This window comes from Limulus polyphemus, unplaced genomic scaffold (assembly GCF_000517525.1).
Source record: "Limulus polyphemus unplaced genomic scaffold, Limulus_polyphemus-2.1.2 Scaffold5707, whole genome shotgun sequence".
Lineage (NCBI taxonomy): Eukaryota > Metazoa > Arthropoda > Merostomata > Xiphosura > Limulidae > Limulus > Limulus polyphemus.
The window spans coordinates 29548-44211 of NW_013671317.1; the positions used below are offsets into that span (position 1 = coordinate 29548).

The 14664-nt window shown below is 32.0% G+C and overlaps 2 protein-coding genes across 2 annotated transcripts in view; one reads left to right on the forward strand and one right to left on the reverse strand.

Annotated features, from left to right (window-relative positions):
* Positions 1-9547, forward strand: part of LOC106472888 (dynein heavy chain 6, axonemal-like) — a 34088-nt gene extending 24541 nt beyond the window's left edge. Inside the window, exons 11-18 of the mRNA XM_013933557.2 lie at positions 1778-1948; positions 2660-2746; positions 3597-3689; positions 4203-4295; positions 6186-6246; positions 6712-6869; positions 7153-7375; positions 8380-9547. Of these exons, the coding sequence (XP_013789011.2) occupies positions 1778-1948; positions 2660-2746; positions 3597-3689; positions 4203-4295; positions 6186-6246; positions 6712-6869; positions 7153-7375; positions 8380-8483 (990 nt within the window). The 3' untranslated portion in view covers positions 8484-9547. The remainder of the gene's footprint in view (positions 1-1777; positions 1949-2659; positions 2747-3596; positions 3690-4202; positions 4296-6185; positions 6247-6711; positions 6870-7152; positions 7376-8379) is intronic.
* A 2240-nt stretch (positions 9548-11787) lies between these two features.
* Positions 11788-12216, reverse strand: LOC106472889 (cell-surface associated glycoprotein DFI1-like). Its single transcript, XM_013933558.1, has one exon. It carries the CDS (start codon positions 12214-12216, stop codon positions 11788-11790), a length of 429 nt encoding a protein of 142 aa, XP_013789012.1.
* Positions 12217-14664: the final 2448 nt, after the last annotated feature.

Genomic DNA, 14664 nt, shown 5'->3' on the forward strand with positions numbered 1-14664 from the left:
ACCAGTTTTATTTTAAAGGTTTCTTGTTCATGGCTAACCAGTTTTATTTTAAAGGTTTCTTGTTCATGGCTAACCAGTTTTATTTTAAAGGTTTCTTGTTCATGGCTAACCAGTTTGATATTCAAAGTTTCATATTATGTAGTATCCTCAAGTAAAACTGATCTTACTTAAGAGTGACAAGAAAGGTCTGTGGAGTAACAGGAGATTTGAAAAGATATTTGTCACAGGGTGGTTCTTAATTCAATGAAGAATATTTTTTATTTAGACAAACACAGTGTTTGTACTTGCTTATTTGAGTATGGAAATTTGCTTTTCTTGGTCAGAGATAAGCTCTATCAAACTGACTTGGCTGAGGTCATCAACTCCACTTAGCTTTGATCTGTCAGAACCTCTGATATCCATACAAAGTGTAATATATTTGGGAAGTATGACATGATGTGTGTGTGTGTATGATGTAATTTGCATTGTTTGGAAATATTGGGTAGTTATATTCATCAGATTGAACTTCATCAACCATGGAAATAATATTTCCAAGAATAGCAGAAGACCTCATTATCATTATTAACATATTTCTTGATGGAACCTAGTTAAATGGCTGTTTATTAATTTCTATATCATAAGTACCAGTCTCTCATTCCATGAAAATGTTTTCATCACAGTTCATTAAAACAAAGAGAAGGAACTGTCAGGTATTGGAATGTATCTTATGGTTCTTAATTATAAAATCTTTTCAAAGCAGGAGCTGTTTTTCAATCAGTATATATATAACATCCAAAGTTTATTTGTTTTTGAATTTTGTGCAAAGTTATACACGGGTTATTTGTGCATTGCCATCCCTAATTTTGAAATTATAGATTAGAGGGAAGGCAGTTAGTCAACAGCACACGCCACCAACTTTTGGGCTATTCTTATCTAGTCGAGGAGTAGGATTGAACCATCATTTCTATTGTGCAACTACGGCTTCAAAGTTTGAAGTGCATTTTGTGTAATGGGGCATAAACTATGAACTTTCTGAATCACAATCTCAGCATACTAACCAATAGGCCATACCCAACCCTTGAGTAAAATAAGAAATATTGAAAACCATTGCAAATGTTTTGAAGATAGCTTGATTATACTCTCTTTAATTTAATTATTTTTTTTATCTTTTATTAAAGTAATAGTATGCTTTTGGATTATACAAAGAGTTTTTATATTGAATATTTTCAATTATTATAGATTTGAAAACATTATTTTTCTAAGAAAAAAAAAGGATTTAAAAATTTAAGCATATTTTTAAAATAATACTTTTCTTATAAAACATTGTATTTAACCCCATAAGTTAAGGTTTGTATGACTTTTGTATATTTTAACTTAAGAAGCAGGCTCCATCATTACCAACCAAAAATACATCAAGTATGCCTCAATTTATATGGGGTTATTATCCAAAGAGAGAAGTATAGGGTTTGTTAGCACTTAACTGTATAATTCATAATGGGATTTTCGAAAAATCAAAACTATAAATATGAGGTATTTTTAGATTTAGCTAGTATCTTTCTGTATTGTTTATTGTGTTTATTCATGTTAGACATTAACACAAATATAATAAGGTTTTTTCACTGTAAAGAGTTGTGTCTGTTTCATACTTGTCAGAAAGGTGTGGTCTCTTGGGAATCTTAAATGTTTTGTGATACAACGTTAAAAAGCTAGTTTGTTATTCATTTCCTTGTGAACTTTGATACAGTAGATTGCATGTCAGTGGTATAACTTGGCAGAATAAATTTACTTTTATTTTTAGAGTCAAGAGTCCCAGAGATTGATTAACACTATTCTAAGTGTTCAGCCACGAGCTTCAGTGTCACCAGCAGGCAGTTCTGCTGATGAAATTGTGTATGACTTGGCTGAAGTTATTTTAAGAAAATTGGTGGATAGATTGGATCCTGATGACCTGTTGGAAGATCTGTTAAAGGTAATGCCAGGTTATATAGATTTATCTTCACCAAGAAACTTATGTAATATATATATATATATATATATATATGTTATAAATTAAAATGATACTTGTATTTCTAAATTTGATTTCCATTTACCTCCTGGACACTTGTCTGAAAAATTCTCAGTAAAATTTATGTCTTTCACATTTTTTATGCAATGTTCAAGGTAATTCTATGATAGGGTTTTATTTTATTTTATGTTTGTTTGTTTATGAATTTTGCACAAAGCTACTTAAAGACTATTTACTACTAGTCAACATCACCCACTGCTAACCCTTGGACTATTCTTTACCAATGAATAGTGAGATTGATTATTATGCCTTCACAGGTGAAAGTGTGAGCATGTTTGGGGATGGGATTCAAACCCATGACCCACAGATTGACACGCAAGTGCCCTAACCATCAGTCCATGCTAGGCTTTTTATTTTATATTAAAAAACTTTTAAAAGTCCTCATGCATTTTAAGGAACTAAATAGAATATTTTATGCCACAAGTTACGTCAAAACCAACAGTCATTGTAGCCTTTGTTGCCTAATGTAGTGATAATTAGTGCATTTGTAGTATGTTAACAGGTGATATGCATACAATAATTGTAAAGGATAATCAACACAGAATGACTATGCTTTTGAGACACGTGTTATCGGTTTTACAAGTCATTTAAATAGCCTTGTTTTATAAATTGTAGCCTGATGACAAAGGAAGAGTGAATTCTCTAACAACTGTTCTGATTCAAGAATGTGATCGATTCAACAAACTTCTTAAAGTTGTCAAGGTAAGAAACATATCTGTCGGGTTATAATTTATGGTTTTATGCACAAGTGGAGGGTGTGAAAACAATAGTGGTACAGATGCTTAAAGTTGTCAAGGTAAGAAACATATCTGTCGGGTTATAATTTATGGTTTTGTGCACAAGTGGAGGGTGTGAAAACAATAGTGGTATAGATGCTTAAAGTTGTCAAGGTAAGAAACGTATCTGTCGGGTTATAATTTATGGTTTTGTGCACAAGTGGAGAGTGTGAAAACAATAATGGTATAGATGTTTAAAGTTGTCAAGGCAAGATACGTATCTGTCAGGTTATAATTCATGGTTTTGTGCACAAGTGGAGGGTGTGAAAACAATAGTGGTACAGATGCTTAAAGTTGTCAAGGTAAGAAACATATCTGTCTGGTTATAATTTATGGTTTTGTGCACAAGTGGAGGGTGTGAAAACAATAGTGGTACAGATGCTTATAATAAGAAGTAGGCATCTAGTCTCATTGAAGAATAAAGAATCACACCACCACATATATTAGCTGACTGAACTGTGACATTATCTTTGAAATCAAGGAAGGAATATCTGAGAATGTAGACATTTTGCAGTCATGCAACCAGAGTATTAGTTTAATTATGTGAAAAAGGTCAACAACAATCAGCATATCATGACAATTCAATATAATATTTAATGAGCATATTATTAATACTGTTCAATTTCTGTAGCTAGCAGTATAGTACCTATAATCATAATATGTGTGTAATAGCACTCTACAAGGTTTGATTGTTGAATTACACAGCGTAGATTGGGTGATGTACTGAAATAGGCTAGAAAATTTTAAATATGACAACTTCATATATTATGTTCTAGGGATCCTTGCAGTCTTTACAGAAGGCGATTAAAGGGTTTTTAGTGATGAATGAAGACCTGGAACATATATATCAGGCTTTCTTGAATAACCAGGTGAACCAATGAATCCTTTGACTTCTTGAGCATAGAACTTACATATTTTTGAACAGTGAAATTTAGGAAATTTACATTCTATAGTTAAAGTATATAGTCATAACAAAATGAATTCTGAATCTTCATTTGTCTACTGTATTTATCTTCTGTTATATTAAAGAAATAAAATAAATTTGTAGGGCTCAGTAATTATTATCAAATAGCTTTAAATTCAATCCAGAACTGTCTTAAAATATTGTTAATGGCAAAGGTACCATGCTAATCTTTAGAAGAAAGAACATAAGAATAGTCTATGCAATTAGCTATATGCATAACTGGGTTAATTAAATATTGGTCTAAGTAGCTAGTTTGCTTTGGTTGGATGTTAATATTAATTAATTAAAACTGATGCAATGAGTAATCATATTTTTTTTCACACAGACTTTTTTTTTGTATAATTTGTTAACAATTTTGTAAAGTCTTTGAAGCTGCTAAAGAAGACATATTTATTTACATTCTACTGTATATTTTCAGTTCCCTAAGCAGTGGGGTAAAGTTGCATACCCATCTCTAAAGTCTTTAGCCAGCTGGGTGAAAGATCTGGAGTTGAGAATTGAATTCATTCATGTTAGTTACAAACCCATTTTTTTGTATCCAATGAAACATTATCTCTATTTAAACAAGTATCAGGGATTAAAATTGTATATTAGTTATTATTAAGAATAGAACATCATGTTCGCTGTACTGAATATACATTTTACCAAATTTTGTGCATGCATATTTTTTATTGTATATTCAGAATTTAAACTGAAGTTATATTAATAAGAATTTTCGTGTTGTTATATGAAAAAAATCTATTGTAAGTCTTATTTTACAGTCATGAAATTATATTTTTAAAAAATGCAATCATAATTAAAGTTAAATGCTGTTATTACATTTTCAAACAAAACTGTTTAATACTGTTTCAGATAAAATACTTGCATTACTTAACAAGCACTGTGTAATCATTATATAAATAATCGCAATTATGATCTTAAATAAAAGAATAAAGTGAGTTGTATTTATAACGTGTAAAAGGCAGCAACATAAACCAACTCAAATAGTAGCGTAAGGGAGAAAAGGGACATAACCAGTAACTACTTATAATACTTTAACAAATTAACTATTTGTAAATCTTACAATTATGCTTTTAAAATAAATTTTATAAATGTTTTTCGTAGTTGATTAAGCATCTAAAGATCTTAAAGATTTAATGTAATCCAGTTTTTTAGTTATATTATACAAACTGAATACTACTGGTACTGCCTTCAAACTTACTATGTTTAAAATAGAAAGATACGTAAATTTTAACAAACTATAAAGTTTTATATAAAGTTCCCAGTGTATATAGTTGTCCTTCAAAAAAAAAAGGAAGAAATATATTAATTTTTTCAGTCACTGTTTCTTTTGTAGTTTAATTTGTATTCTTATTTTCTCTAAAAAAAAATTAAGCTTATCCCTTAAAGAAAAGGCAGAATTTTGTTAACTCTCTGCTATTATTCAACTTAATATTACCTCTGGGTTTCAACTTACATTTATGACTTCTAAAAAAAAACTCGTTAGTAATGTGAAATTTAATTACATCTCCTGGGATTAAAACCCAAGAGAGCTACTGTTAGTAAAGCATTTTGTAAGTATTGAAACTACATGGTAAGCACATTCCATCCTTTTTAAAAATCTTAAAGTTGTAGGGTGGCTCCACCTAGGACACAATTTTTTAAATGGTAATCTTGCATGACCTAGGATGTATGTTTTGTAAGTCAAATGTGCACTCTACTATTTCAATTAAAGGACTAATCCCATTCTTAATACTAGTAAGGCACTTTTGTAACTATTAAGATTACCTAGCTATCACATTTGTACACCCTTGTTCAAAAGACATCAATTGATTAAAAAAACTGCATTAATATGTTCCAGGTGTACCCTTGCTTTGAATGGAGAATGGTAATTATAATGAACATTAAGCATAAAATGTAACAACACATGTGTCGTATTTGGGTCTAGGAAATACTGTTCCATCCTAGTGAGAAGTTGAAGAAACAATGAAACAAGTATGATAGTTAAAACAAAGCACTTGTAAGAAAAGTTAAAAAAATATAAGGGCCTTTATCTTGCTTACGAGTGGGTTGGGTTTGTACATTGAAATTCTAAAAATCTGGTCACCTCAGAGCAATGTCCTAATTCCTTTTAACGTTTTTCTGTTTCAGATTTTTATACGAGTATATGTAAATAGTACATAAGCCTGACACAAAAACCGATAAAGGATCAATAGATCTTGGTGCTCCAACTTAAATATGATTAAAGAATGAAAGATCTAAGTATGAGACAACAAACTATTAAACTGTCCTATAAATACAACTTTAGAAATCGTTTGTAGAACTGTGAGAACTTTAAAATATATATATATATTAGAACATATTTCAAACTGTAGTTTCTCATTTATCATACATTCACATTTTACATTATGTATACAAATAGGTATGGATGACAACAGGCCAGCCAAAGTCTTACTGGCTATCTGGCTTCTTTTTTCCTCAAGGTAAACAATTTCTTTTCTAGCACAGATAGATGTAGGCATCTAAATCAGGAAACTACACCAACAAAAGTAAACACATGATTATTTTGTTAGTATACAGAGAAATATTTAGTGGTTGCATTACCTCAGCTTTTACAGTCAGCCTACAAGTTTATCCACATAACAAGATATGTATGTTTTTGCTATGTTATGTGCCTAAATTAACATTGTTTTCTGTTATTTGTGTTCAGTAATATTTAAGTATTTGCCTTAACAAAATTGGTAAAGAAGTGTGTGTGAATATTTTTGAAAATGTTTTTTTAAATAATCTTTCAGATGTGGGTGTATACTTTGTTTTATAAGAAATATAATTCAGTAACTTAGTTGAATAATTTCCATATACATCATTAGAACCAAGGTATCTGAATTAAAACATTATTAAGAAAACATTTACCTAGTTTGATATGGTCATGAATTGTTCTGTTTTAGGGTTCTTGACTGGCACCCTTCAAAACCATGCAAGGAAGTACAATCTTCCTGTTGATCAGCTCAGCTTTAGGTTTAAAGTTCTTCCTCACTACTTACATCAGGAAGAGCTTACTCTGGCACGCTCACAAAGTAATTCAAATGTTCTGCCCAATCATGAGGTAAGAAAGATTATTTTCAAACTAAGACTAAATCTCATATATAAATTACCTGACTATCTATTAGAGTTATTATTACTTATAAGCATCCAGGTGGGTTACCATGTCAAGAGTGGTCTGTAATTCAGGATTTAGGCTTAGGAATTTAATCTCTTTATGGGGTATGCTGACATGTGGGTCATTTAAACTAGTTTTATTTGATGAGGAAATGTTGGATGAAAAAATTGTTTATTATTTACTTAAATAAATACAAAGTTATCATTGCTTCATTTTGTCTTTATCCAAGTTAACTGCACCTGAAGATGGAGTTCTAATCCATGGGCTTTATCTGGAGGCTGCTCGTTTTGACACTAAATTTATGAAGCTTTGTGATCCACTTCAAGGCCAGATGAACCCATCCTTGCCTGTTCTACAGCTGGAACCAGTGATGAAATTTGAACCTGATCCTCAGAATTACGTTGCTCCACTGTACAAGACTGCTGAAAGAGCTGGTACCCTATCAACCACGGGTTTGTATTCATAAATGAGTACATTGGAGATAGATGGTCACAAAATAAAACACTGCCAAAATACAAAAAATTAATCACCATTGTTCCTTCTTAGAACAACTTGAAAGAAAGCTTTTCTGAAAATTATATTGAATCCACACTATTTCCTTTTTAGATTTTATTGCATTAGTCTGTTGTTATAGGTTTGGCATGGCCTGGTGGTTAGGGCACTCTACTCACATTCTGAGGATCATGGGTTCCTAACCACCAGGCCAGGCCACTTGACTCACAATCTGAGTGTCATGGGTTCAAATCCCCTACACACACCAAACATGTTCACCCTTTCAGCAATGGGGGCATTATAAGTGATGGTCAATCCCACTATTCATTAGTAAAAGAGTAGCCCAAAAGTTGGAAGTAGGTAGTGTTGACTAGCTGCCTTCCTTCTAGTCTATCACTGCTAAGATAGGGGCAGCTAATGCAGATAGCTCTCATGTAGCTTTGTGAAAAATTCAAACCAAACTATTGATTATATTTAAATTGTTAAACCAAAATCTTGTTAATCTTAATTAACATGCTACTCTGGTGTAATTATGCACATTTAGTAGATTGCACTATTTGGTGTTATGAAGCATTAGTTTTCCATGTTACAACTGAAAATGACTTTGGATGGTTGATGCTTTTACCTAAATATTGAACTTCATGTGGAGCCGAATGTAATTTCTAAAACGTTTTGTTAATAATAATAAAAAATGGATTCAGTTTTATATGAAAATTTTAAATGCTTATCTTACACTGAAACTAAAATCCTAAACAACTGTATACCTATGCATTTCAAATTTGTTTAGGTGGTTAATGATATCTGTATGGATTCAGAGAACTTATGTTACTGTGGGTGAATAAAGAATTACCTTTTAACTTGCTAAAAGCAACGAAATCATATTTATAGATTCTTAGTTTAAAAGTTTATTTTGGAGTAACATTTACGTAAGTTAATGTTAATTGCTGTTTTCGTTTTATTCTAGGGCACTCCACCAATTTTGTGGTTGCCATTCACCTGCCGTCGGATCGTCCTCAAGAGTACTGGATCCAAAAGGGAGTAGCACTGCTCTGTCAAGTGACAAACTAAAGTAATAAAAGCTTCATATTTTAAATAAAATGCTCTTCAAATTGTGTTAAGTAAGAAATTAATTTCGTTGGTCTCACTGGCTTGCTTGTGTTGAAATAAAACAAAAAATTAATAAATTACTTTGGTTGGCGGTACATAGGATTCTATAGCCAGTGTATACATAAAACATTGTGAATGACTAAATAAACGTTAATTTAAACGTTGCTAATACTTGAAACTATAATTGTGTGTTCATTGGAATCAGGTAAAATTTAAGTGAGATATGAGCTGAAATGTTTTCGTGTGATTTATATCGAAAGAAATTCTGAGTCTTTAGAAATGTTAAAAAAACCTGACAAGTTTTATCGTTATAATATACCAAATGTAATAAAAACATACTATTTTAAGTTCTTGTTCACATTCAGCTTGTCTGTCCTAATACATTATGGTTCATCTCTACTAACTACCAGTGTGTTATTATTTCTTTCTGTATTTTGTTACCTTTATTTTGGTTGACAAGTATCACAAGAGGATAAAATTTACTTAATATTAGGTTTTGTTCTATTTATTCACAATTATATTAATTTTATTTTTTCTTTAAAAGGTAATTTGTTTTCTCTGTTCAAAATTCAGCTAAACCTTAATTGGTCACTATGGAGATAATGTAAAAATGATGAGGTTACATATATAAACACTTTATGTGGTAGAATAACAGTAGAAAAATATAAGACTAGCATATGTTTTACTTGTTGTTAACGTACATTCAGCAGTGTTCATTTTAGATACAAGTAGGTTACAAATGTAAGTTCTTTTTTTTCTCAAGCAGTAAACTAATGTTGATGTCTGTTGTATATAGATACTGTGTACATTCAAGATAGCACAGAACACTTTGGAAGGTTTGATTGGCTGATGGTATTGAGTAACTGAGGTTTTATTGTTTTTATATTAAGTTATATGAATTTACAGGAAAAAAATATATTATTTGTTATATTTTCCTTTGTTTGAACAATTATACACAGGTGGTTAAGTTATTATTAATAAATGCGTTTTTTTTTTTACATTTTTAAAGTATTTAACATTTGTTGTTTATTCACGCTGTACATTACGTATAAATGTTCTGTAAAGTGTGCCAAATAAAAACTGAATTAATTATTTTAGTCTTTCTGACCTAGTTGTGCTGTAACTAAAAAATTTTAAATTATTGAAAGTTATAAGCTATTTTTCAAATATAAAGCAACAGAAACAACTTTTAATAATATAAATGCAGTCAGATCTCTGTGTGGTATTAAACTGAAGTATTAGGTAATGTTATCTATTATGTATTTCAGAAAAGTTATTTGTTTTCAAATATAAGGCAACAGAAACAGCTTTTAATAGTATACGGTTGCTGGCAAAACACTGTGCTTATATTATAAAATGATATGTTGCAGCATGTCACAAATATATTTTATCTAATGTCAGTCATAGCTCTGTTAATAATTATTTAACTATTAAAGTAATCAAGCTTACAATATGTCTAGGATACGGTTTGTTTCTGCTGCAAGTCCTATCGTAATGTCTTGCTACTTGATTTTTATATGAATTGTTTAATTTTTCCCGAGAACACAATTTTTTTTAAAAATCCACTCCAATAAAAATAAGAATACGTATGCTTAAGTTTTGTTAAAAATGGTTTGTGTAGCTCTGAAAATTTCTTAAAATAGCCCGTGGTCAAAGGTAATCATCAACTTAAATGAACATTTTGATGGGAATAACTTTAACATTTTATTGAAGAAAAAATCTTGGTGTTCTGGTTGATCAGTCTCTTAAGCCCTAAGCAATAAATAGGATTTTAGGTTGTATCTACAGAAATTCTGAATACGAGTGTAAAGAGGTTATAATGTCATTGGTTAGGCCACATTTGGAGTATTGTGTTCAGTCTTAGGCTAGATACCTTAGAAAGAAGATTAAGTTGTTGGAAATGGCTAACAAGATAATATCTGGAATTAAAAGGTTGTCATACAATGATAGGTTAAGATCTCTGAACTTGTTTATCTTCTAAATTCATCATAATTTCTATATGGTTAATAACTTTAGTACCAGATGTCAGTTATTGTTATGATTATTGCCTAGATACCTAAGTTAAAGCAGCATTCCTCAGAAAAACGAATTAGCATTGCTCAGTACATTGTTGCCCAATGAAGGCTCCAGTAAGAGGATCGAAAGCTCCAAAATAAAAGTATCTTAATGTAGAGAAAAGTCTGCATATAATTATACATATCTTTGAACTTGTTTTCTCTTGGAAAAAAAAAAGAGTTAGAGGGGATCTGGTTGAGGTGTTTAAGATTGTTAAGAGAATTGATGGTGTTAATGCATTAATTTTTTTCATATTTAATGGTCAGATTTAGAAGAATATTATAAAGAAAAATTACTTTCTAAAACTGTTATAGGTATATAACTTAGTGGTTATGGATAACAGTATGCTATCAAATAATGTTGAATCTTGTATCATTGGGAGGTTTATCAGGTTAATTGTATTCTTTTTCTGTTATTGAAGTTTTAACAATATAATTGTTTTTTGAAATTAAATGGCAAAATATTACTTCTCAAGAGTTACGTAAAGCTTTTCAAAAGGTGAAATCTATGCATATATAAAGAAGAAACATGTTTTTTTTTGTTTTTTGTATTCTAACTCCTCCGAGCCAATTGGGCCAATCTTAACCAAAATTTGTAAGTAAGTCAACACTATGAACTATGGAAAATATTCTGTGTTAACTTCAATTTTGACCCCCCCCTCCCCTAAGAAGACATGCTGATTTTTATATATTTTACAAGCTGAAGTACCCGTAAGTTTAACAGCAATCATATATTTCAAAGTAATAACTTGAACATAAACTTTATCTCAAAGTTTTAAAATTATAACAAAGCTTCTTCATAAACAACATTTACAGTTTGCTTTCCATCTACCAATAAATAAAGATTTTGAGGATATTCCACCCTTGAACACCCTACATCTCATTGACTATGAGAAAAGCATGGTTGTTTGAGAAACAATCCAGCAACTTTCATACTTTGACCGTGAATCCGTTTAGAATATTCAACATTGTCTAAAGCATCAACCTGCCATGATTGTTTAAAATTGACTCAATAGGCTGGGAGTAATTAACCAATAGGCTTTACAAAACAGAAATAAGCAACTCAAACAAGAAACAAGTATTATTATTATTATTAGGTCCTAATTTTTCATACAATGTATACAATTCCCAGTTAAAGAATAATAACAATCTTTAATTAGGTACAATTTTCTCCATCCAGTAAAATATATTCTTCCTTTATCATAAGTTCATCAGCTATATGAATCTCTGCTGCCTCTGCTAGAAAATATGAACTTAGTGAGGGTTCCTCCTGCACCCAGCCCAATGCCAATTAACAGCATTGCTATAGCAACCCCTCCCATTGTTCCTGGAGAATGCAGCTTCTTTTGTTTATTGTTCTTCTCTCTTTGTTCTGTAGTGGTTTCTCGGTTCTCAGTTGATGTAATCAATACTGTAGTTTCAAGAGTTGTAGTTTTCTTGGGAACCACTGTGGTCATAACAACCTCCTTTGTAGAAATGCTCGAAGAGCTTGTGGAACTTGAGGAGAAGGGTTTTATTGTTGTTGATGTTTCAGTAGCCGGAGAAGTAGAGCTGGATTTACCGGAAGCAGTACTTGTAGAGGGTATTTCTTGTCTTTCCATCTGGATTTTTAAAGTGCCTGGGAGGGAGACGAACTCCATGAGCCTATCCTTGAGAAGCAATACATGATATTTACGTAAGTAAACTACATAAGTATGTTTTTTATATATAAATTAATTATCCAGAAAAGAAGTATAGTAATATAATTGTCAGGAAATAAACCAGGTGATTCAGAAGTCCACTTACAGTCAAATAATTGAGAAAAGTATAGTAATATAATTGTCAGGAAATAAACCAGGTGATTCAGAAGTCCACTTACAGTCAAATAATTGAGAAAAGTATAGTAATATAATTGTCAGGAAATAAACCAGGTGATTCAGAAGTCCACTTACAGGCAAATAATCCAGAAAAGAATATGGAATGAGGTGTTATGGGCCACTTCGACCTGGTCATTCAAGGTCACATCCTTTGAATCAACTTTCATTGATTTGCATCATACACCAAAAATGTAATCGTGAAGATGTATGAAATAACAATTGAAACACTTTAAAACAAAAACTTACCAAAATGGCTCCACTACAAAATCAGTTATAGGCATAAATGTAGATGAAGTAAATATCCCAACAGTATTAGAAAATGGAGGCAGACAATCAATAGCTGTGAGAAATGCTAATAATGTAACTTAATTATCAATGTTCTCAGATGAAGATCATCCTATACATCAGGTGGTAGGGAATGTGTTTCTGTGGCTGTGTACTATGTACTCACTTATATTTAGACGCCATACAGGCAGGCCAAGAACAGCAACTAACCATTCAGCATACAATCTGGCAGTAGTCTGAGCGTTCTGGCAGAGCATACAGTAGAGCTATGTTATACAGTTCTTCAACTGAATACTGTATCATTATATACATGATTTGAAAGTAGCTGCAGTACAGTACTTATGTAATACTTAATTTAGGGGATTTTAATACTTGTTAACCTTCTAGACCATTCAAAGGTGCAATGACTTACTTAAGAGTTAGACAATATTCTGGCCTTTACTTTTAGCTCACAGTTCCATCATCTCTTGACTGATTTGAGATCTAATTATAGTTTTGGACACAGCAGGTCAAACCCTTTCGATTGATGTATTTGACCATGCACAAGGTCTCATAGAAAAGAATTTTAGTTTGAGGGTAGGCTGGTAGAGATCCTGATGAGTAAAAAAAAATCGAATCGGGTATATGCGCTAATAAAAAGAGAAGAAAAAGTTCTCACAGATTAATTTACTCAAATTCCGCCTAAAAGAATTTCAAGTGCCGTGGCTACTGAAGATTCTCTCTTGTTGGGTACGGCATAGCCAGGTGGTTAGGGTGCACGACTCGCAATCTGTGGGTCGCGGGTTCGAATCTCCGTCCAACCAAACATGCTCGCCCTTTCAGCCGTGGGGGCGTTATAATGTGACGGTCAATTCCACTATTCGTTGGTAAAAGATAGCCCAAGAGTTGGCGGTGGGTGGTGATGACTAGCTGCCTTCCCCTCTAGTCTTACACTGCAAAATTAGGGACGGCTAGCGCAGACAGCCCTCGTGTAGCTTTGCGCGAAATTCCAAAACAAACAAACACTCTTGTTGTATATAAAACCAGGTTTGCCACAGATAAAGATACTTTAGGTTTAGATCTTAAAAACTTAAGGTATTCTGAGGACCTTCTGGGGTTTTAATTTAGATTTAACGTATATTACTGAATTTATTGTAGCATTCTGTTGGATATAGCATCTTGAGAAAGATTAATTTTATTTTGCTTAACGTTCAAGCCTCCCAGTGGCACAGAGGTATGTCTGCGGACTTATAACGCTAGAAACTGAGTTTCGATACTCGTGGTGGGCAGAGCACAGATAGTCTATCGTGTAGCTTTGCGCATAACGAACGAACAAACTTAACGCTCAGTTTAAACATTTGAATTCGTATTTTATTGCAACGCAATTTGTTGGTATTATTTTTTATTTGATCTTAATTTTAGTGTAGCTTACGAAAAGCAAGTACACTTAACTGGTAAAAGAACTTATTAAAAGTTTTTTTACATCTCTCACTTGCAAGTTTAACATATCTACTAGCCACACTTCCACTTGTATTTTGTGTTGGGTTTTGTTTTGTTCTCGTGTGCAATAAAGATATTGGATTTGTGCATTTGAATGTCTCTTTCTGTGTGACGAACTCAAGAGTTCGGAGAGAAACGTAAAACACACTCCGTGACTCGATTTTCTTAAATCTCCAGATAGCAGGCCCTAAATCAACTGACTTCTGTTAGGCAAACCCACGAGCCAAAAAAATACCACACCTGTGATTATTCTTATGGATAGATTTATTATTGTTTACACCACTTCCATGGACATTCTGAATGTGTGAATGCATATTAATCAAACTTCTGAAGGACATCAAGATTTTAAATTTAAGATGTCTTTGAATGTCGTCAGTGATTTTGTCACAAAGTAAGTTGGCCCGGCATGGCCAGGTTGTTAGGGCGCTCGACTCGCAATCTGAGGGTCGCGGGTTCGAATCCCCGTCA

Excerpts from the sequence above, each read along its gene's own strand:
- LOC106472889 (XM_013933558.1), bottom strand. The coding sequence starts at position 12,216 with ATGGAGTTCGTCTCCCTCCCAGGCACTTTAAAAATCCAGATGGAAAGA.